The sequence below is a fragment of the Dasypus novemcinctus genome, chromosome 4 (genome assembly GCF_030445035.2).
Source record: "Dasypus novemcinctus isolate mDasNov1 chromosome 4, mDasNov1.1.hap2, whole genome shotgun sequence".
Taxonomy (NCBI): Eukaryota; Metazoa; Chordata; class Mammalia; order Cingulata; family Dasypodidae; genus Dasypus; species Dasypus novemcinctus.
Genome location: NC_080676.1, coordinates 109,731,714 through 109,756,011, shown reverse-complemented (window position 1 = coordinate 109,756,011; position 24,298 = coordinate 109,731,714). Strand labels below are relative to the sequence as shown.

General features: G+C 39.9%; 1 protein-coding gene across 2 annotated transcripts in view; it reads left to right on the top strand.

The window, feature by feature from the left end:
• The first annotated feature begins 2,543 nt into the window (after positions 1-2,543).
• The window catches only part of CRYBG3 (crystallin beta-gamma domain containing 3), a 143,979-nt gene continuing 122,224 nt past the window's right edge, over positions 2,544-24,298 (top strand). Inside the window, exon 1 of one of the 2 annotated variants that reach the window (XM_058296017.1) lies at positions 2,544-2,902. In XM_058296017.1, the coding sequence (XP_058152000.1) occupies positions 2,754-2,902 (149 nt within the window). In that variant the 5' untranslated portion in view covers positions 2,544-2,753. Of the gene's footprint in view, positions 3,389-24,298 lie in introns of both variants that reach the window. The other variant, XM_071214876.1, reaches the window with a different exon arrangement.

Genomic DNA, 24,298 nt, shown 5'->3' with positions numbered 1-24,298 from the left:
TAATCCGATCTGGGTCAGCAAACTGTTAGTTGCTCAGATCTGGGTCTTGGATACAGTAATGGGTTGCAGACCCACTTCCAGCCTTGGGGAGGCAGGCTGTAAAGGCTTACTTATATGCTTTTTTTTTTTTCAGGTACTGGGGATTGCACCCAGGACTTCATATATGGGAAGCAGGCACTCAACCACTGAGCTACATCTTCTTCCCAATGACACTTTTTTTGTTGTTGTTGTTTGTTTTTTGTTTTTAGGAGGTATTGGGGATCTATCCCAGAACGCTGTACATGGGAAGCAGGCACTCAACCACTTGAAGTACATCTGCTCCCTTATTACTTTTAATTTCCTCATGTGCACTTCCCTGATCAGTCAGCAGATGGCACTGTCTGACAGGCCTCTCATTTCAAAGCTGGCCTGGAGTGTGTTTGCTTTAACACGGTTGGGATCAATGTGACAGAGGATCCTGCCTGGAAGCTAAGAGCCTCATAATTCCAACTTTCTCAGAGCCATTTCTCCAACCTTTGCTGGCAGCCTCCTCCTTTTTCCTGGGTAGGGAATAATTACACTCCCTTCTGCATCTTCAACAACCAGTCACAGTCATTAGAGGAGATCGAAAGGATCTCATCAATCCCATGCTGGCTACCAAAGCGAATAATGGTGTGGTCCCACCCGGCCTGGAAGGGCTGGTGGGACACTGCAGACCAAATTTATGGATCAAAAACTGAGTCAGCCTTAGGCTGTGCACCTCTCTCTCCTTTCCTGGGGAGGTGGATCCCTGGGGCCTGTCTATAGCTGCTGGCCCCGGGGGCTTGAGAATTCAAAAGTGACTGTAGGATGGGGGAGGATGCCAGCAGTTGCAGCTGTGGCCTTTTACTCACAGCTTTGTCTTGCTATTCTCTTTCTTTGTCCCTATCTCTTCTGGACAACGTCCAGCATTCCCCTGGTGTCCTAAACCCCAGGCTGTTTATACCTGTCTTCTGGCTATATTTCTGGGAGAGAACAGAGTCCCTTGTCTTACTAGTCTCCCACTTTCCAGAAGTGCCCTCTATCCACTTTTATCCTCAGAATGACTTTCTGAACAAGCCACTCTCTGAGCAGGTATTAGGGTGCAGGGACTGCTTTGCTCACATACAAGTTGGGATGGGGGGAGGGGACATCTGGGAGGCATTTAACAGTACTTGGAGAGATGGGTTATTCTCTGGGCCCTCCAGTTAATTACTCTGCTTTCATATTCCCTTTGGGCTTTCTGTTAATTGAACCTTTAATGGAGATTTTTCTCATAAAATAATAAGGCTAGAATTGAGAACCTTACTTGTTTTATATTCTGGTGTATTATTCTAGCCATTTGTTTTTCTCTCAGACTCACAGAGAAGGAGAAAGATTTACAAAAGAGAAAGCACCGATCAGTCTTGAAGGATAGTCTGGGAAACCCAGTTGAAAGATTTGACTTTTGTAGGTTAAACCCAGCTAAAACAATCAGGATGAGTGTCTTGAACTGCAGCGGCAATTAGTAGGGACTGTAGCGCTTCTGGGCAGCTGGTGCAGAAATGACCTGGGACTTACAAGCAATCTAGTCCTAAATACCTTTTTCCTGCTTGGGTGTGGCAAAGGCAGAAGAGGAATGAGCCCATGGTTCCCTCCTCCCTCCAATGAAAGCTGTCCTGGACATTTCATTTTTGTCTCATTCACATGTGTACAATTTTTAATTAACAAGCATGCCAAATCACTGATTTCTCCACCCTCTAGGGGCAGTTCTGCTTTAAAACAAACAAAAATGAAACGTGGGATGAATGGGTGTTGATGTTTACTAACTGCTAGGGTATTTAAACCTAAGAAAATCTCTACTATTGTGTTTAGGCATTTATTGTAAAGCAAGCCTTAGGAAACTAATACTTCCAGATTTCAGTGACATCTATATAAAATATTTGTTTCAGCATTTACAAGTAGTAAGGCAAATTTGAATCATACTTGTGTTTGATCAGTGTCATTTATGAATGAGGGTTTACAGAGCAATATGTAACTTAGGTTGTGAGAATTTTAAAGTAAGTCTGGGTTTGGAAAAAATTATTCCACATTTAGTATTAAACCAGGGGACCAGAAAAGAACTTGATAGCCACCCTCCTTCTTTTCTATCTGAGACTCGCTAAGGGGTAACTGCATCTTTTGTAGAGCTGGTTAAAACTGTGTTGGAGTCGGGCCGGGGGCTGCCTGTAAGCAGATAGGCAGTTCAGGGCATCCCGGGTCTGCAGTTTACCAGGGATTTTCGTAAACCTCCTTCAAAAGTCTGAAAACGGTTTCCTCGCACTGACTCTAGGATAGCAAACAAATCGGTAAGAGAAATCAAAAAATGAAAACAAAGCCAAACAGGCTGCAGACTAAACTCGTTTGGGCGGGAAGCCCGGAATCCAGAGTCGCGAATTCCCGCCTGCCGGCCCCAGGCCCGCGCCTCCAGCAGCGGCTCCGCACGTGGCGGCGGGCGGCGGCGGCGCGCGGGTGCGGGGCGGCGCCGCGGCCTCTGACTCCTCCCGGGGGCGGGCAGGGCCAGGCGGGGCGGGAGGAGGGGCAGCCCGGCAGCGCCAGGAGGAGAAGCGCGGAGCGCGGGGCGCCCGCGTCTCTGCCGGCTGGGATGGACTGAGCCGCGCCGGCGGCCCGCGCGCCTCCGCTCCTGCCCTCGCCGGCTTGCGCGGCGCCGCGCTGCGCTCGCAGCGCCCCTCGCCGCTTTCCCGGTGTGGCCCCGGGCCGGCGGCCGCGCCGCGGAGATGTCCGGCGGCCGGAGGAGAGGCGGCGCGCCTTGGCACAGCTTCTCCCGTTTCTTCGCTCCCCGAAGCCCTTCCCGGGACAAGGAAGAGGAAGAGGAAGAGAGGCCGGGGTCTAGCCAGGCGCCCGCTCCGGGTCAGGGCGCCGCCAGGTGGGAGCCACGAGGGGCGAGGGAGGCGCTCGCTCTGCGAGGACTCGGGGGGACCGGGGCTTCTGACGTGACCGCCCGCCGCGAGGCGCGCCCTGGCCGGGGTGCAGTTTGCTCGCCACTTTCTGTTCTCCTTCCTCCATTGCTAAAGTTTCCTCCTTCTCGCCCAGTTGGCCGGGCCGCATCACTCCCCAGGCTTCGGTTTGTTAAATCTGGGTGAAGTTCTTGACCCGCGTCCGTGTGCATTCCCACCGGACCCAGCCTCACACTCCGAGCTCTTCCTTTTCCATTCCCCCGCCCCACGAGTGATTCTGGTCCCATTCCACACACGCGTCTGCTCTCCAAGTTCTATGGCAAAAACGATTTCCTCGTCGTCCTGCCGCAGTAATGGGAAACAGTTGTGAGCTGAGCTGAGCAATCAGCCAAGGGAATGAGGGCGCGATCTGAAAACGACCTTGTGTGGGTAGATCCTGGCAGAAGTTAGAAAAGGTAAGGCTTTGGAGTGTTAACCCCTGAGGCTGGTATTTAGCCATCGTATTTCAATTTTCTTAAAGTGATTTATTTTTAAAAAGTGTTGAGTTCCCAAGACTTCATCAAAATATAAAAGAGTCTAGTTTTTGTTTTATTTTGTTTTTACCATTAACTGAACATTTAAGTGTTGCAGCTCTTCTTTCTCATCTCTCTACGGAAACATCTCCTTCGAGTTCCCAAACTCGAAGGAACTGATTCCAGGAACTAGGATCAAGGAGTCGTGGTTTCATTAGTGAAAATTGCCCTTTTTCTGTCCTCCAGCTGCTGTAAAATCGAGTTTTTTAGATGTGTCATATTGAAACGCCTGTTCCTAAGTCTTTTCATCCATCCTAAAGGAGGAAGAGGGGTTAGACACACACTACTTTAAACTTTTAATGATAAAAGAGGCTTACACACGCCTCCAGTATTGCCCGTGAGTAGGAGTGAGGAGGTTGTAACCCATGTGATTGGAAGGCCGAGCTCCAGAAAGCTATATTTCCTTCAGATTTTAAAACTTCTTGGTGGGCTTCAAAGAAATATGAATGGGAAAGAAAACTGTGACTGAGCTCGGTTCCATTAGTAATCAGATTTTGTGATTTAATCCCCCCCCCCTTTTTTTCTTTAATAGACTATTTTTTAGAAGAGTTTTAGATTTATATGAAAGTTGAAATGATGCGGAGTTCCCATATCCCACACATCAAGCTTCCCCTATTATTAACATCTTACATGTAATATCCTTTTAAAAAAAATTAAAAATTTTATTGTGGTAACACAATGGAAATTTTCCCATTTTAACCACTTTCAAGTGTACAATTCGTGATATTACCACATTCACATTGTTGTGCTACCATTACTAAAGTGTTTACATCACCCTAAATAGCAACTTTACTCATAAATCATTAACCCCCCCCAAACTGTATTTACTTTCTGTCTCTATAACTTTGCATATTCAGGTTAGTTGATAAAAGTGAAGTCATACAATATTTGTCCTTTTAAGTGGTTTATTTCACTCAACATGATGTCTTTAAGGTTCATCCATGTTGGAACATGTAATCAGAACTTTTTACAGCTGAATAATATTCTCTTGTATGCATATACCACATTTTGTTTATCCATTTTTTTGATGGATGCGTGGGTTGATTCTACCTTTTGGCTATTGTGAATAATGCTACTATGAACATTGGTGTGCAAATATCTGTTCGTGTCCCTGCTTTCAATTTTTTGGGTTGGTAAATACCTAGAAGTAGGATTGCCAGGTCATGTGGTAATTCTAGACTTAACTTTCTGAGGAATTACCAAAATCTTTCCACAGTGGCTGTACCATTTTATGTTTCTGCCAACAATATATGAGTATTCCTGTTTCTCTGCGTCCTCACACATTTTTTTAAAAATAGTTTTTCTAGCAGGTGTGAGATGATATCTCATTGTGGTTTTTGATTTGCATTTCCTTAATGGTTGTGGTTTGATTTTAGTCATTTATATGTTCCTCAGTTTCCTAAATTGTGAATCATTTCCATCTGTTAATAAAATACTGTATCTTTCAAAAGAAGCTCCTACTGTAATTGACTGGCTATTCTCCTAGGAGATTTCAGCTCTTACACCATTTGACAGTAGGAATTTGAAATTCAAAGTTCCATGGTAGTTAAAAATAGTTTTGAAGTCTGACAGGTCCCAATAAAGATGTGTCATAGTTCTGCTGGTGTGGGCAGACAGACTATGGGTTATCCCAGCAACAACACTAACAGTCTTGCAAACTATGAAAGCATTCTTTGAAGGAAGTCCCAAGTAGACTCAGCAAAAGTTGGAAATCCGAGGCAGTGTTAAGAAGGAATAGGCGGCCAATTTCAGGTTATCAGTATTGTCCTGAAGCCGGCCTGCCTGCCTCACTGCCCAGTTTTGGCTTTTTAAATGCACTTCTGAAATTTCATCTCTTTTTTTGACTGGAGTTAACTACTCCAGTAACTAGCTCCTTGTCTACTTACTATTTCCCTATTCTCATCAATTCCAGACAGGCACAAAATGGTTTTTTAACAATGACAATTTTAAGGTGCTTAGATGTACACTAATTTTATCTTTATCTTTTTAATAATTTACCTCATGTTAAGGGAATAGCAGATAATGCTTTGTTGGGTGTCTTAGTGTTTTAGATGTGCTTAAGTCCTTCTTTTCAAGAATAGAAATAAGCACAAAGCCTTTATTGAAAGTTTAATGAAACAAATGGAAGTGCCTGGTAGTACCTAATGTCCCAGTAACAAAATACTCTGGTGTTAACAGGATTGGAAACAGAATTGCAATTTGTGCAATTTCTGTGATCTTATTTCAAAAGGAAAGGGCATTTGGGCTGTTTCTTTTGGAGGCAGTAAAAACTTTTATTCTTAATAGAAACCTGCTTTACCTTTTCAACTGGTGATTTTAGATGCAGAATTTGTCTATTCAAAAGACATACTGTGCTTGGTGTGATAGGAATGTTGAGAGGTATGAGAAAAAGAGTCCCTTCCCTAAAGTTGCTGTGAGAAGTTGAGACCACTTGAAAACAGGAATGTTAGCACCTCTCATGTATCTAGCATTTTATAGTTTACAAAGTACTTCTAATAATATTATTACATGTAACTTGATAAATTTATATTAAGAGATCTCTGTTTTACTGGTTTAAAAAAAAAATGGGTTTGAAGAAACTTCCCCAAAGTCCCATGGCTATTTTCAGTTAATTAACAGATAACAAGTCCTATTCTGTGTGAGTAGTTAATAGGCCCTTTTACATACATTAAGGATTATCAGTGTCTGAAATCTGGTTTTTCAGTGTACTGGAAGTGAAAGGTATTGTTTCTCAAGGTTGCGTTGTACACTCCCCTTTTCTTCTGTACTCCCAGTGGTCACTTACGTAATTTTATTATGTAACTTAAGCATATACAAATCCTCAAGAACAGAATTCCTTAAGAATTCTTTAAGAACAGAATTAAAAATTAAGTGCAAACATATTCAACAAAAGTCAAATTTACAGCATCATCCAAACAGCTTCTTTGTGGCTAAGCACCCCAAATGTACATGGTACCAACTAGGACAAACACAGGGTCTTTGGAGTTTTGCATTCTGTACCATGCCATGGTTCAGGCCCTCCAGCATTTCCATATTTGATCTTTAGAAAAAAACTTTTGTCATTCATGTGTGCTCTGAGTTATTTGGGCTTTACTTGGTGTGCACATACAATGTATTGAGTTTGCTGCTGTTCTTTTCTCATGAACTTTCAGTACTTAAAGGAGACCTGTTAGCATCCACCCTGCTGACTATATGGACTCAGGTGTGGGCACTCAGATTGGTTGGCAGTGCTCATATTTTGGGTGGTTGACCAGGCCCAGGAAGTGCTTATATTTATTTTGGATTACATAGGAAATGAAAACTGTAATTGAAGTTTTCACAGGAAACTCAAGACCTCCCAGAGTTCTGTGAACCCCAATTTGAGAATCACTGTTGCAATGTTAAGTCCATAAGGAATGGAGTCATTAAAAGAGACACAGATTCGGGGTGCTGCTGACAAGAATACAAGTGACACAGAAGAACACACAGCAAATGGAGACACAGAAGAACACACAGCAAATGGATACACAGAGCAGACAGTGGGGGGAGGGGGGCGGGGAAAGGGAGAGAAATAAATAAGAAATAAATAAGCAAATCTTTAAAAAAAAAAAAGTGATGTGGGAAAGCAGGGGAGGGCTGCATGGTAGTCTAATGGGCCTTCAGGAATTAGTGATGTGGCTGTAGGCCAAGAACTTTGTAGAGAGGATGGAGAGAAGTGGGGAGCAGGCATTCTTGGCTTAGCAAAGGCCTGTGGGAGTGTCTGATCTGTTAGGGGGTGTATTTTTTAGTGGGACAGAATGAAAGAGGCAGTGAGAAAGTTAGGTCGAGTCAGAGCCAGGGTTGTAAAAGGTCTGAAGAGAATTTTTGCAAAAGCCTATTGAACAGATATTTCTGAAATGTGGAAACTTGGAGAATACCTGCCTTCTAATTTTATCTGCTTGGAGAAAATGATTTCTCAACCTTGTTTCATTGCTGTATCATATACGATGGCCAGTTTAGCATGAGCTCTGTATAATGTGTCACTGGGGAAGGGGAGTAGTAAAGTGGGAAGAGCACTTATCAAATGCTGACTGTGCATTTGCTTTCGGGCAGGTGTTTTTGCTTGTCTGGTCTCTTTTAAACCTCACACTCAGCCTGGGTTGGTATGCTTGTCCAGATTCAGACAACTGAGTAAACTAAAGGTGGGAGAGTTCTTAGGGACAGACGATGTTGGCATTTTGAGTTGAGCTGGACTCTTCCATCTCTTGCAGGACGTTTGGCATCTGTGACCCTGCCCAATAGGTGGGTAGGAGGAAGACTAGACCCACTGTCGGTGGAGAATGGTTTATCCCAATCATGAGAGAAATACACTTCAGGGGTCAGATTTGAACCTGGGTCTCTCTAATTGACTCCAAAGCTCTGGTTCTTTTTTCCTCCACCAGCCTGCCCGCCACTCCTCTGAACTTTGCTCCTTCAAAACACGTTTTGACTAAGTCAGTCAATGGGACCTTGCCTCGCTTTGTCCCAGAATGGGTGACATTGTGGCCCATTTCGGTATGTTCCTTTTGGCTGTAACTTTGAGTAGGTAGTTGGAGTGTTGTTCATAGAAAGAAGAAAACAAAGGATCTCTAGGCTGAAGAGCAGGGGCTGTGTCTTACTCCTCTTGGCATCTCCAGCAGGTAACTCAGGTGGGAAGTAATCTGTATTGTTGACTGGAATATTGAAATAACTACTAATTCTAGCTCGGGACATTCCCCCCCCCCCCCCCCCCCAACCCTGGAGCAGGCATTAGAATTGGGTGGGGAGCCACAGGAGATACCTTTGCTTCTCACCATGACTGAGAGTGTTTACTGAGTTTGGGCAGGATGCTATGGAGATTACAGGTCAGGAGATATTCTCATTCAGAATACCAGTTGTGTCCCTGGTGATAAGCATGAGAGTGGACAGCTTTTAGGTTAAAGTACCAGTGGTGACTGCAGCATCAATTTTGTGAGGAATAGGAAACTTGTACTCTCAATTTCAAGACGATTGTATTTTCAGTTAGTGGTGACTAGTTTAGTTGAATAGGATACCTGTGCAGTATTGAAAAGACCACATCAGAAGTTCATACCTGCTGCAGTAAGGTTGACTGGCAAGTTCCAAAAGTGTTCTCCAGGCTCTGTATTTTGTGAGAAATATAGGCTCCCAGGTTAGTTCAAGGCACAAAGCCTACTCTTAGCAGTGGGATAGAAATACAGACTGTTAGAGTGTTAAAAACCCTTGTTTTCAAGTGAGATTTCTGCCTCTTGAGCTTAACAGGGTGCCAGATGGCTAATTTGGGAATTCTGTTTTTGCTAAGGGCATTCCTCAAAAATGACTTGTGTGTTCACTCCCAGTATAGCAGAGTTGCAAGTGTACCATAAGTGGCCTGCAGTAATTTTATGTATTCAGAACTTCTAACTTTTTTAAAACAATGATAACATTTTCAGGTTCTTTGCCTATCACAGTAGGAAATATATAAGAAGGATGAGAGCAAATTTTGTAAAACAAGGGACAAATATTTCATGTCCCACCCAGAGTTCTGATAAAATAAACTGATGCCCAGATATACCAAAAATTCTAAATACAACTAGGGTAGCAAGAAGTGTAACGTGAAGTAAAATTAAACTAAAGAAGATAATCCAGACCATATACTGAAAAGAGATGGCGTGAAATAAAAGAAGTCATATTTATTTTTTGAGTCTGTTCATTGTATGTTTGAGTGGTTGAGTGGTGCTAAGCATGGGGTTACAAAGATGAACCCAAAGAGTTTATAAATTAATGGGGGGTGATAGATATTACTTCCCTCTTCCTAAGATGAGCTCATTTTATAAGCCAGGCATGTTTTTGGTATGTATAACTTGTTCGGTTCAGAATACACTTAATATTTCATGAATGTCATATATGAGACATTTGGACTTTTAGAATTTCTTTTAGAATTATTAACTCTCTCCTAGCATGGTTTGATTAGCACCCTTTGCCAAGCCCTAGCCCTGGAGGAGATGTTTCCAATGGTGTCTATCTTGACTGCAGCCTTGGCAAGTCCTTGTGTGGAGGCAAAAAAGTGGCAGCTCACAGCAATCAACATTCTAGGTCAGTGAGGTCTTTAGGCAAAATGAGTTGATGTTAACAGGAAAACAAGTTTTTGGACCAGAAATAACACATTCTTAATGTTCGTTTAGCGATAGTGAATGGCCGTGTAATGATACAACTTCAGCTGGGCTATTTCTCAATGTTTAACCCCTAGGAGTACTTAATTGGAAATATCGCAAAGCACTGAAAGAATTGTTTGCTTAGCCAAATGTTTTTTATTTACTTGGGACATGAGAGGTGACAAAACTAAACAACCCTTTTTTGAGGTCCTACTCAGGTCCATGCTCTGTGCTTGGGACTTTACATGTTTAAATTCATTTACTCCTCAGAGCAACCTCATCGGAGAGGTATCTTTACTCGATTTTACAGATATACAATTTAAGGCTTAGAGAGGTTCATTACTAATCAGAAGTCTCACAGCATTTTGGCCTCTGCAATCAAAGCCTACAGCATGATTTGACAGTTTTCTCTACCCAGCATTGGAAGACTTATCAGAGAAGCCTGGCCTTAGAAAAAGGTTTTGAATGGAAATAAAAGACAGGCGGTGGACTCGGCCCAGTGGTTAGGGCGTCCATCTACCACCTGGCCCATGTGCAGTGCTGATGTGCGCAAGGAGTGCCGTGCCACGCAGGGGTGTCCCCTGTGTAGGGAAGCCCCATGCACAAGGAGTGTGCCTTGTAAGGAGAGCCACCCAGCGCGAAAGAAAGTGCAGCCTGCCTAAGAATAGTGCTGCCCACATGGAGAGCTGACACAACAAGATGACGCAACAAAAAGAAACACAGATTCCCGTGCCGCTGACAACAACAGAAGCAGACAAAGAAGACGCAGCAAATAGACACAGAGAACAGACAACTGGGGTGGGGGGGGAAGGGGAGAGAAATAAACACACAAATCTTTAAAAAAAAATAAATAAATAAAAGACAATGGCCTGCAGCTGGATATCTGCCCAGGTGGTCTTGTTCAGTGCCATGTACAATATAGAATTTATAGTGCTGACAAATTGAAAGAGGAAAATAATTGTATAAATTTATACAAATTATAAAAATAAATTTAAACACTTAAAAAGGGTCATTCCTTTAAAGGAGAGATACAAATAGCAAGAGACCATGTTTTGAGGGAAACTATGGCTAGTTCTATCAGTATTTTACAGATTCATGCACTCTGACTCAGCACTTCTCTGAGAATCACCCCACAGATACAACTGTCAACAGGCCAAATGATGCCTGTGCAAGGTTTGTCATCTTTTAATAGCAGAAGATGAGAAAAATAGTATGTATTCCCAAAGGTAGGTGACCAATTGATAATTTGTGGTATATCCATGTAATGGAAAATTACACAGTTATCAGAGTGAGAAGACTATATACTGATAAGGAAGTATTTTCAAGATATATTAAGTAAAAAACACCCACAAGGTATAAACAGTTATGTATATGTTCTCATTTGTATATAGAAAAGGATATGAAATAAACCAGTTATTAATTCTGTGTTACCTATTTTGTGGGAACAGGGACTGGATGAAGAGAACCAGGAATGGCAGAGAGACTTCTCATTTTATACATTCTATACTTTTTAAAAAATGTGAATTATTTCAAAAATTAAGTTATAAAAGACTGGCTTCAGATCCGAGGATTATCTGTGTAGAAAAGAGGAAAAGAACAAAAGAATTTATGGTCCCGAGTTGGCAAAAATTCTCCAAAGAATGAATTAATTTTATTAACTTGTTCAAGTGAGAGAAGTTCCAATTAAGGCTGTAAATAAGTTGTTGTAGTATTTATAATACTGAGTAACTTGTTATTTTGACACTTAGTAGAAGTATGAGCGATGCTTATACATTATTAATCTATAATGTGAAACTGGGTGGAGTTAGTATTTAAGGTAACAGAAATCCTGATTTAACTCATTTTTGTGAGACGGCTTCTTATCTGCATTGTCTACCTCCCGCCTAACCCTGGACAGGTAATTAACCCTCTCTGAACCTTTAGTTATAAAGTAAGGAAGTTAGCCCTCATCTCTAAGGTTTTTCCCAGCTTGAGCAGATCAACTAAAAGTCCATAGGGGTAATAAGTGTGTCCAAAAAAAAAGAAATGTGCCTGAGAGTTTGGGAATGGCACAGATGAAAACGCATTAGTTAATTCCTCCACATGACTGTAACATTTTGGTGATTTGATTTGAAAATGTCATCTCTGTTTAACAAGAAATAATTTAGTACCACTGGTGCTAGTCACTGTGTTATGCTCTGGGAGTCCAGCAGTGAACATGGTACAATAGGCTGTCCGCCTTAAGGCACTTTTGCAGTTTTGTGGGGAAGGCAGACATTGTACATGTCTTTCTTCCCCTCTTAAAATGAGTACCAGGGTGACACACAGGGGACTGTGAAAACATTTAATAGGTGTGAGCTCACTTTTGAGACTCTCTCAAAGGAAACTTTTTTTTAAGGGGTACTGGAGATTGAACCTGGGACAGTGTATGTGGGAGGCAGGTGCTCAACCACCAAGCTACATCCACTCCCAGAGAAACTTTTAAAAATACATTTAAGCTGTTTCTTCTGCTATTTCTGTCCATGTGTCTAAACAATGCTGTTGATTTCTCATTTTGGTAGGTGAGGATTTTGCTCTTTTAAACCCTTCCCTCTTCCTGTCAGCTATCAATAGAAAATAATTGTTACAATTTTAGGAGTAAGTCAAAAGTCAATTTAGATATTTATGGCTGTGTAAATATTATTTTCTGCTAAGCCAAATCCTATGCTATGATTATATTTCTTTGTTCACATGATCTTTTCCTGGAGGTAATAACCTAGTTTTTCAGTTTTTTATTTTTACTTCTAGAATGCTCAAACACATTTATAATACTCCTTCCAGTGCTTTTTTCTACCCAGTAAATCTCAAACCTTGGTTTGCTCCTGAATCTTTGAAGACTTTTCTCTTAGCATTTAGGTCCCCTCTAACTTAGTTTAGTAATTCCTAAGCTTGCTGCTTTATTTTAGTATGTTCAACGCTTTTAAAGCCCTATTTTTGCATCACACATACCCTTTTTTGGCAAACTCCTTTATATTTTGTTGGAATATATTCTCCAGTAGCTTTATGAGAAAAGGTGCATGTGAGGTTAAACTTTTTCAGTCTTTGCATTTCTGGAAATATCTTTCCCTATTCTTTTGAATGATACTTTGGGTATAAAATTATAGGATGAAAATTATTTACTCTTAGAATTCTTAAGAGCCTTTTCCCCCTTATTTTTCTCTTTAAAATTGTTGCTGTTGAGAATTCTGATAACAATATGGTTTCTTCTGGGCTTATGTGATTCTTTATTTCTCTTTGCAAATTTTTGGAAATTTTCTCCCTCTTTTTAATCCAGATTCTACAAATTCACAGTAACAAACCTTACAAAGTTATCTTCCATTTCTTTTGCTGAGCACTTGGAATTTTTCATTTGCGAGACGTGTGTCTCACATGCTCAAGCTCCCTGTTTTCAGTCTGTATCTTCTATATTTCTGCAGTTTTTGGCCTTCCAGAACCTGGAACATCTCTACCTTGAATTTTTCAGTCTTCTGCCATGTGTCTTAAGTTGGGGATGTGAGTCAGGAGTAGGAGTTAACAGATTTTTCCACTAGTTCCCATTTCCTGCCAAGTGTTTCATCCCTTCCCTTGGGTCTCCATGTTCTGAGAGTTTTCTGGGGCGTTGGGATAAACTGAAATGGTAGTCTTCTCTTCCACATCCACTTATATTGCAGACCGACCTGTTGTAAATCATTCCTTTGCCTGCTTTTCTCCTTCAAATATCTGTTAACATTTCTTGAATGTGGTTGCCTTTCCTCTTGTTACCAGGACACTTCTTTTTATTTATTATTGCTTTGCTGTCATTTTAATGGTTTTTTGGGGGGATGAAATAGAGTTAAATATCTGTACATCTATCCTGTTTTGCCAGAAGTGTCTAGAAAATCTTTGCAAATATTGTTGCCAAACTTCTTAGTCTCTGAGTATAAAGTAAACCCTGTGATCCAAGCTCTCTACAGCGGCTATTGGAAAATCTTTATAGTGGCTATTGAAAATCACTGCTGTAAGATGGCAAATGAGAGGTTTCCAGTAAAATCAGATATTATGCTTAAAGTACTCAAGTGAGGTGTTGGAACAAAAATATAACCCATTGTAATAGGCAGAATTGTAAGATGGCCCCAAACATATTTATACAATGCAGTTTTGGTTTCATTAGTATAACTTATTATACTTTTTAAGGCGCATACCTTTAAATGTTCTTTCTGACAAGCAGCATAAATAGTAGTATCATAAATGTCATGAAAATAGTATTTGAGTGATTTAACAGTTATTTTAATGTCTTTTCTAGAAGATAAATGCTAGAAATTTATGCTTACTCTCTGTATTAAAATTTATACAAAAACTGAAGACTACCTCAGTGGCAGATCAAAATTTTTTGTAGTATTAATCACATGCTTCTTATGACAAGGAATGAAAGTATTTTGAATTTTATGTTTTATTAATTGGGAACTGGTTAGGTGAAATGTAAACTCTCAGCCTTTTATTGTCTTGTTTGTCAAAACGTACCAAAGAATATACCCTGGCTGGAAGGGTGACCCAAAATGTGAACTGTAGTAATTTTGATTGTTTCATTGTTCTAAGTAGGCAGATAAAGATCTTGTTTGGCAATGTTGTATATATTATGATACAAAGAAAGCACTATTATGTAGTATTTGTATTTTACTGTTTGGCTATTCTAAATTCATTGCTTGTACGTTTTCACTGACTTGTTTTTATTTGCCTTCTTTAACTACAATACTTCTTTGTATTGTCTTTTTAAAAGTCATATGTGCTTTTGCAGAAAAAGTATGAAATTCTAAGAAAAGCAAAAAAGAAAAGCAAGCACATTTATAACCCTTCCAGCTCAGAGACGACTATCATTCTTCCATATCATTTCCTTCGCCTATGTCTACATGTCTAAATGTTTTTGTAAAAAGTCTAAGTTCTCTTTAGAATTTAGAAACCTAATTTTTTTTCACTTAATAATGTTGCTTTAGCATTTCCTACAATAATGTATTTATAGAAGTTATAAAAATAATTTAAAATTTAAACCTTATAAAAATCGTAGTTGTGTCATCACTTTTCTAGATCTGGTTTGAATATATGAATGCCTTTGTGCTTACATGGGGTTTGTATTCTAAAGGTATGGGGACAGAAAATTAAAAAATTAACATGTAATATGCTTTGAAGTAAAAATCAAGGGTGAAGGGATGGAGAATGATGGAAGGGATAGTGAATGATTAGTGTGGTATTGATGTGTTATTACAGATTGGTTGAACACAAAACTTTCTGGGTAACATTTGAGCAAATATTTGGATGATAGTTGGGAGTGAGATGAACAAATTTGAGGAAGGAACTTTTTGGGCCTAGGAAAGAGCCAGTTCTAAGGTCCTGGGACAGGATCATGTTGACACAGATGCCAATGTGGGCAGAAGCAATAGAATGGAGGGGAGAATCGTATCAGGGACATGGGGAAGAAAGCCAGCGGCCAGATGGGTAGGACTTGGTAGGCAATGGTAAGGAGTTGAGATGACAAGAATGTACTTTTTGAAAGAATCACTTGGGCATGGGTTTATGTGTATGTATTTATGTTTACACATATATTGTCTCTTTATATCTTGAAAGACTTTTTACACAGGAGGAAGGACTGGAGTTGGGGGTCAGAGGTGGGAGATGAGGTCAGGCTTCGCCAAGCTCTGGAAGTTGTGGGAAGGCACATGCACATAGTCTTGCCTGACTTTGAATCCCCTTGTGCCTTTCCTTAGGACAGTTTGTTGAATGAGATAGAAATAAGTGCCCCGTTTTAGAAGGCAGATAGAATAGCGTTCTGAGCTTGTGTCACAGCAAAAGATTCAGGGGGTTGATTCTTCTGAGATGAGACACACGCATTCAGCATGTGAAGGGTATGAAATGAGGAGTTGGGGAAAACAGAGCAGTGACTGTTAACACGTATCTGGTAGACAGCTCAGGTACACTTCATTCATACTCAGATTCTCACTCTGCAGCTTAAGATTGAGGTGTAATTATGGGTCTGTTTTGGGGGGCATAAGGTGAGGGACAGGAAATAAATTGTAGGAGAGGGCTGACATTACAGTGAAATGGAATGTCAAAAGAATCTAAGCTTGCAAAGCAACAGAGCCTCATAATCATGTCTAGTACCTTTCCTCTCTCTTCTGATTTTCCTCCAAAGAGTTTTGAAGTCATTCAAATGCCAGATGTTTAAGCTAAAATACATGCTGTTTGACTGCCTTAAAATTGCAACTTGTAGTTACCTTTTAATTTGAAGCCCCCAAATAGTGCCATAACCACCTGTTTTATAGTCTGTTAATGGTCATGAAAAAAAATTGCAAGTACCACTCTGCTGCTGGCATTCACTGTTTATGAATAGACAGTTTTCCAGATGGTTGGTTGTAAATCGTTGGTGTGGGTTCTTGGTCTTTATTCCTATAGAAGCAGGGTTGGACATGCTGGGCGGGGCTCCAGGCCAGTGCACAGAAGTCAGTTTAATCCATAATGTACTAGCAGCTTATTATTGAGCAAAGAGAGCTGTAAAAGTTGTCATGTGAAGCTGTAAAAGTTGTCATGTGAGGTGGTATGTCTAAGAAAAGTCCCTTTGGTAGTATAGATGGCTCCTCAGCATCAGGCCCTGGGAGGATGTGGACACAAAGTCCATACCGTATTTAGGGATCTAAGTGAAGGCTAGGAGTGTGCAGTCTAAGGGGACAGAGAACAGGCCCAGAGATAGCTTCCATCACTTTGAAATAGGGAACAGTGGAAGTTTCTGACTCTTTGTTATAATGCCTTGCTATTAATTTCGATTCTGAGTTGATCATAGCGTTTCTCCAACTTTACCACAAACCCTTGAAATTAATCAGCTTTTTCCCTTTGCAGTAACTATGGTTTGGGGGGATCATAGCAACATATAATTTTAGGTCTGGCAGAGATCTCTCATCGTCTGGGCTGAACTGTTCAGTTTACAGATTTGTAAAATCAGATCCAGAAAGGTATGTTTTGACTGGAGTGCCTTTTGTCCCTAAGGTGCAGTCCCTGAAGCAGAAATAGGTCTGCTTTGAGTTTCTGCAAAGAGTAGTGCTAATGACAGTAGGAAAGGGGGTGGATAGCTAAAGGACCCATTCTTGTTCCCTCTTTTTTTTTTTCCATTTAGTCATCACAGGAAATTTGCTCATGGGGGACTGAAATGTGATTTGACCACATTTCAGGGCAGTGCCAGATTCAGGCTACTTCAGGTATTTCATCGCAGGAGCTCGGTCAGGACTGGAGGGCTCCTGGGTTCGAGGAGGAGCGTGCATCCTGTATAGAAAGGCCTAATGAGGTTGCAGCAGAGTGGGGGATGCTGCTTAGTTCCAGCCTCTGGAACCAGCAGAGTTTTATCAGTGGGGGAAGAGGAAACCAAAGACATTCGCCCTGATTCTCATTCCCTGTCCTCAGTAATATTGCTGGTTTCTCTTCTGCAGACCACAACTTGTAAAGTGGAAGTGAAAACCTAAAGTGGGCAGATCCTTTCTGAGGGAGATGGAGAGGAAGGAGAGAAGGGAAATCTTCAACAGAGGACCTTACAAATGGTAGAGAGCTCCCCAGACTCTTCTTGTGACTGTTTAGACATAAGGGTCTTCCCAAATCAGAGACTGGCTTTCACAGCTCTAAGATTCTGACCCCCCCAAATTCTCTTAAAACTGTCCTGGGAATGTTAGAAGAGTAGTCAAGACAGGCCTTGTAATCTGTTTTTGGCTTCCTAGCAGTATTAATGAAGACATGCTCCAGTAGATGATTTATAGAAAGGTATTTTAAACGCATATGTGTTGTGAAAAAGAGGAGTGTAATCACAGATTAAAACTCAGAATATCTAAAAAGAGTTGATTTGCTACCACTGAACTTATGTTAATGGACCTTGTGTTTAGAGATGCTCAAAACTACTGCAAACGATGCCATTAGCACCAAAGATGGCCTCCTTTCTGGAAATGGCAAGGAATCCTAGATTTTAGCAACCACAGAGATGTGGGCAAAGCCCTGGAAGGTAGTTATGGAGACTGTCTTCAGTTCTGTCATATTTCCAGATTTTTCTGGACTAGCTACAATATTGTGAGAGCTTTAGCTATGAGAGAAAAGGCATAGTGGGAGGAAGTACACAGCAGGTGGAGGAGGGAGGAGTGAAGCGCATTTCTGTCCTTTTGTGCTGCCTCAACCTCCTCTGCATTGAGTCTACCCTGCAGTTGTGTGTTTCTTTCTTCTGACTATCCAGGAAGCTGCATTCTCGCCATATGAGGAACCGACTCTGGGAGAGTCCCAGCAGTATCCCGTGTGCTTTGATCTGTGGTATGATCTGAAAAGAGATTTTTTTTTCTTGTTGGCTCCACTCTGTACTTGGCTGCACTCTGTACTGTACTTGGCTGCACCCTGTACTGTACTTTATGTGCTCATTAGGGCAATAGCTCTTCATTGGGGCCAGGAACTCTGTTGGGCAGCAGTGTTGGGAAACAGGTGGTGTTCCATATGACCGATGTCCTGAGTAATTGATACATACACTTCAAGTATCAAAACATAAGGCTTTTGGGAAGTGGACTTAGCCCAATGGATAGGGCATCCGCCTACCACATGGGAGGTCTGCGGTTCAAACCCAGGCCTTCTTGACCTGTGTGGAGCTGGCCCATGCACAGTGCTGATGCATGCAAGGAATGCCATGCCACACTGTGGTGTCCCCCCCCCCCCCGTAGGGGAGCCCCACGCGCAAGGAGTGTGCCCCATAAGAAGAGCCGCCCAGAGCAAAAGAAAATGCACCCTGCCTAAGAATGGCACCGCCCAAACAGAGAGCTGACACAGCAAGAAGACACAACAAAAAGAAACAGATTCCCATGCCGCTGACAGCAACAGAAGCGGACAAAGAAGAAGATGTAGCAAATAGACACGGAGAACAGACAACTGGGGCGGGGTGGGGGGAAGGGGAGAGAAATAAATAAAAATAAATCTTTAAAAAAAAAACCCAAAGAGTCATCAACTACTCTTTAAAAAACAACAAAACATAAGGCATTTAAATAATAATAAGTGGAGATATTTCTATGACAAGTTTATTCTCTTCCCTGTACAAATGCCAGTTATTGATTTGAGCTGTAATATTTAGAGACCCTCTTTTTAGAGTGTGGTCAGAGAACAGCCTGGATAGAAACAACTTGAAGAAGGCAGGTGTTGATTGTTGAAAATCTGGTTTCCTGTACCCTAGGCCATTCCAAATCCTTGGCGATTGGACCCAGAAATCTGTTTTTTAAAAAACAGTTCCCCAGGTGATTTTGATATAGATTGGGGTTCTGAAGGAGAGAGGGGCAGCTCACTGAGGACAAGGACTTTGGTTCATTAACCATACCCCAGCTCCTACAGCAGTGCCTGGCATGTACAAAGTATACAATACATCTCTTAGTGAGTGAGTTCTTGTGCCTGCTTCTCTGGCTTCTCATTTACCAGCGGATAAGGAATGTCATAAAAATAAGAATATAAAATATATGAAGTGACTGGTTAGGGATTCTCCTCTAAATAAATTATTTGAACTTTTGAATATTGAATTTTCCCCATCTCTTTTTTTTTCTTCTTTTCATGGCCCAGTGGTTTGTTTTATTTTCTGTCTTTTATCTACAAAATAAGTAGATGCCCAGTGACTGTTGGAGCCCTGGTTTTCAGCTATGGTCTAATTAAAATTCTTGAAAAGTGAGTAGCTTCTTTTACATTGACTTTAATATTTAGGTTATTTTGAAAGATTAATTTTCAAGGCTCTATTGGAAATAGAGCTATGTAGAAATGCAAGGTAGTCTTTTTTTTTTTTTTATGCCTACGTGTGATTATGATTCCAGTACCACACCCCTTGCCATGAGCAAAGTGTGTGATTTCTAAAAATATTGCTATTGAAATACTCATGAATCCCAAAGGGGGTTAAATTGTGAGAGAACAATAGGAATGTATTATCGTCTTTCATAAGATTTGAGATCATCTGAATTTGAACATGTTTCCCTTTGCCCTGTTATGTTTAAGAATCTGAAAGTACCACTCTAAGCTCTTTCAGTATTTTCTGTTTTTTTTTTCACTAAACAGATATCTAAACATGCAGTGTCTTCTTTCTCTTTATATACTTTGTTATAGTTTAAAAAAAAAAGACTGAAAATGACTTTACCTCTGTTGAATAAAAAAGTTGTTCTAATAACCCCCACTTCTCTTTCTGTCTTTAGAGAAAGATGATGGGGAATGAGAGTGGAAGACCAATGTGTGATGTGTGTTATATTGTTATCAATGGAATACTGTTTTCTGATTAAGGTACGAGCCTGTTTGATAGGCCTTTTTTTTCTAAATTCATTTAACAATGAATTTAGTACCATAATAACTCTATTATTCAGTACCAGTCATGAATAATGGAGTTTCTGAATTTAATGAGTTCATATTCTCTTTGGGCAAATGGATAACCAGCCATTATGTAAAGAGCAATAAAGAGGTGTTACTAGGAGCACAAAAATATACAGGTAAAGTTAGAACTAAATTGTGAGAGATTAGCCACCGTGGGGAAGGATGTTGCTGGCAGGAGAAGAACGTGGTATTCAAGCCAGTGAACTTGGCATATTCTAGGAATGTGAAGTGGTTCTGTGTGACAGGGGTATCTGGGGCCAGGTCTATGCTAAGGACTGTTCATTTTATCTGTTAGCTGATAGGAATGTGTTGAAGGATTTTTGAACCAGAGAGTGACACAATCAGATTAGCAGTCACTTTGACAGCCACATGAAGAATGGATCCAAGCAGAGCAATCCTGAAGATGGGTGGGTGGCACCAAGAAGGGAGTCTGGTAACTTTGAAGAGAAGTGGTGAAAGCCTTAATTAGTGGTTTTTGTAACTAAACCAAAATTTAAAAATGTTTGCCTTAAGTGTCAACACATTTTAAACACATAGTTTAGCAATAAAAATCGCGAAATTTGGGATTTATGTTTCAGAAAGCTGTAAGAAGTGCCAATGAATATTTCTTTTGGCGGTTTCAGCTTTAAATTTTTCAGTTGTTTACTCAATGTAAACTGCTTACCTTTGTTCTGATTTACTAGTATATTTATCTGGCATTTTTGTGTGTTTGTAATGTGCATTTGGAAATAATTGTAGCTACTTGAAAAAACCTGAGTTCTGCCTTAGTGCTGTGGGCCCAAAGCTACATTTGCTGCAGAGTTTTTGCACTGGAAAAGAAACGTTTACCATTTTCATTTACAATGTCACTAAGGCAGTTATATTTATAGAAAGTTCCATAAAAACTCTTAATAAATTAGAATTTCAGAGATCTTGAAGTAAGAACTAAGAGACTGAAATTAATAGGTTGTTGTATGTTTGGATAGTTTTTAGGTAGGTAAGTAAAATAGATGGTAGTTAGAGAATACACTTATGAAATCAACAAGGTTGGTATTAGTTTTGATTATACCCCAAAGCCTTATAGCATGCTCTTTTTACATATATTTTCCCAGTCTGTTTTGTTTGATTCAAGCTTAAATAAGTCAGTATCAAATGGCATTTAAAAAATGCAACTAAATTTTAAACACTCTTAGAGCTAGTAAAATAGGAAGAAAAGAGAAAAGAACCTATTCACTTTTAAAATAGCAGCCATTTTAAATCTTTATTTTAGGTATGTATATTTTATAGATATGTATATGACTACAGGTTACAGTTCTGAAGAATACTGTATTCTACTTTTGTTCCTTGGCTTTTTATATAGACTATCCCACATATTTAACACAGAGCTCCTATGTTTACCTTTTTTACTTGCTTGCCTTTCCTCTTGACATTTGAAAGTTTTAAGAGTAGACTTCTATCTTATTGGCCCATGTAGTCCTGCGTAGTGTCTGGGACTTAATGAAATTTTAATCCATTGTACTTTCCAGATGTTCATGATCTTTCTGTCTTCTGTTTCTATCTTTTGACAATTTGTTCACCAGATAGTCTATAAAATAGCTCTGGATTGTAGGGATAAAAAAAGAAAATCTCAGTAGCATGAATTGTGTATTCTCCTTCATCCTCTCTGCTTTGGGGCGGCCTTCATCTGATCTGAAACATTGTTATCTGCTGTCTCCACCACTACCTGCTCTGATTCTGCTGATTTTACCCATCCTGCATATGCTTGACACCTGCTTAAAGGCTCTAAAGCAGGGATTCTTGGCAAGGGTCCATGAGCTAGAATTGAAATTCAAAAAAACATTGTTCTTGTGGGGACATGTTGGTGCAGGTGAGGTAAATTAATATTTATCAAATAATATCCAGTATAGTGTGGGCTTAGTAAAGGGTCCATGGTTTCCACCTGACTGGCAAAGGGGTTTGTGGAACAAAAAGTTAAGAACCCCTGCTTTCAAGGTTTCCCACTGCATGTGAGAAAAAGATCAAATTCTGTAACATTTTGGGCCAGTTCTTCATAATCTGGCATCCACCTAACCCCTGGTCTCATTCTCTGGTAGGACCACCTCTGCCTGTTCAAAGTTCCTATGCCCTAGTTTTGTACTAAAAAACAAACAGAAACAGGGTTTCCTGAAAATGCCGTAGTTTCTATTACCCTGCCTTTTACCTCCACTGTGGGCACTTTAAAGAGCAAGTAGAACCAGCTGTTCCTTGTCCACAGCAGTTTGTTCAATCAGCAGTTATAACTTTTGCCACCTGTATTGTTAAAATTTGCTTGCATGTCAGTCCAGTAGACTGAGTTTTGCAAAGATCCTGGCCTACTTGTTTTAATATCCTCAAGAATAAGCACAGTCCTGGACACAGGGTAGACAGTCATTATAATCTTTAGAGCTACTCAGTTTGTCTAGGATTGTGAAAAAAAGATGACATATAAACAAAGAGATACAGATGTTTAGATCTAAAATGTGTATGTGTCTAATAGGTAAAGGTAGTTTATTCTCATGTCCCATAGGGCACCTGTGAAGGTATTCCAGACCAAAAGAAATGAGTACCTGAAAAATTGTATTGTTAAGGTGCTCTCTGGGAGATAGTTGGGGCAAAATAAGCCTGTATCTAGATGACCCAATAGGTTTATAATGATTTTCTACAAAGAAATATATTCAATTCAAAATAATGCCCAGCATAGGCATTAAAAAAACAGGTATGCCAATAAATTAGATAACCTAGGCGAAATGGACAAATTCCTAGAAATACCAAACTATCTACACTGACTCAAGAAGGAATAGAAGATCAGTTTTGGTAGGATGGACATCTTAATGATATTTAATCTTCCTATCCATGAACAGGGAATATTCTTCCATTTATTTAAGTCATCTTTGATTACCTTAAAACAGAGTTGTGAAGTTTTCTGGGTATAAGTCTTTTACGTCTTTAGTTAAATTTATTCCTAGGTATTTGATTTTTTTATTTACTATATGTAAATGGTATTTGTTTCTTGATTTCCTCCTCAGATTGCTCATTATAGGTGTACAAAAATCCTACTAATTTTTGCTCATTGATCTTATAACCTGCTACTTTACTGAACTCATAAGTTCTAGAAACTTGGTTGTAGATTTCTCAGGGCTTTCTATGTATAGGATCATGTCTGCAAATAGTGAAATTTTGACTTCTTTCTTTGCAATTTGGATGCCTTTTATATCTGATTCTTGTCTCAGTGCTCAAGCAAGTATTTCTAACACATTGTTAAATAGAAGGGGTGATAGTGGGCATCCTTGTCTTGTTCCTGACCTTAGAGGGAAAGATTTTAGGATTTCACCATTGTAAATGATGTTAGCTGTGGATTTTTCATATATACCCTTAATCATGTTTGGAAAGATTCCTTCTATTCCTATCTTTTGCAGTGTTTTTATCAAGAAAGATGCTGTATTTTGTCAAATGCTTTTTCTGCATCTATAGATATGATCATGTAATTTTTTTCCTTCAATCTGTTTATGTGATGTTTTATATTAATTAATTTTCTTATGTTGAACCATCCTTTGCATACCAAGAATGAAACCCGATTGGTCATGGTGTATAATTCGTTTAATGTGTTGTTGAATATGATTAGCAAGTATTTTGTTGAGGATTTTCACATCTAGGTTCATTAGAGAGATTGGCCTGTAATTTTCCTTTCTTGTGGTGTCTTTGTTTGGCTTTGGTGTTAGAGTAATGTTGGCATCATAGAATGAGTTAGGCAATGTTCCTTCTATTTTTATTTTTTGGAAGAGTTTAAGCAAGGTTGGTGTTAGTTCTTTCTGGAATGTTTACTAGAATTCACCTGTGACGCCACCTGGCCCAGGGCTCTACTTAGTTGGAAGGTTTTTAATGACTGATTTTGTCTCTTTACTTGGAACCATGTTTGATAGCTATGCTTCAATATCTGTACATCAGCTGCAGCAAATACAAAATGAACATGTAAAAAGATCATTGCTGGGGAAGGGTAAAAAGGGTTTGATGTTGGGTACATGGGAGTCCCCTGTATTGTATATGTGACTTTACTGTGATCTAAAACTTTTTTGAAGACAAAATAAAAAATAAGGGGGGAGGGGCGGAAAGGATGTAGACTCTGAGGAAGAAATGAAAGAAATTGCCTTGCCACTATACATACAGGGCAACACTTATTACAGTGATAAAAGGCAAAATGTCAAAAACAAAGTTTTATGATATTTTTCATTTTTAACACCCCAATTTATTTTTACTTTTAGTTTTTCTCAATTCGTATGTATTCTATTTCTAATCTTTA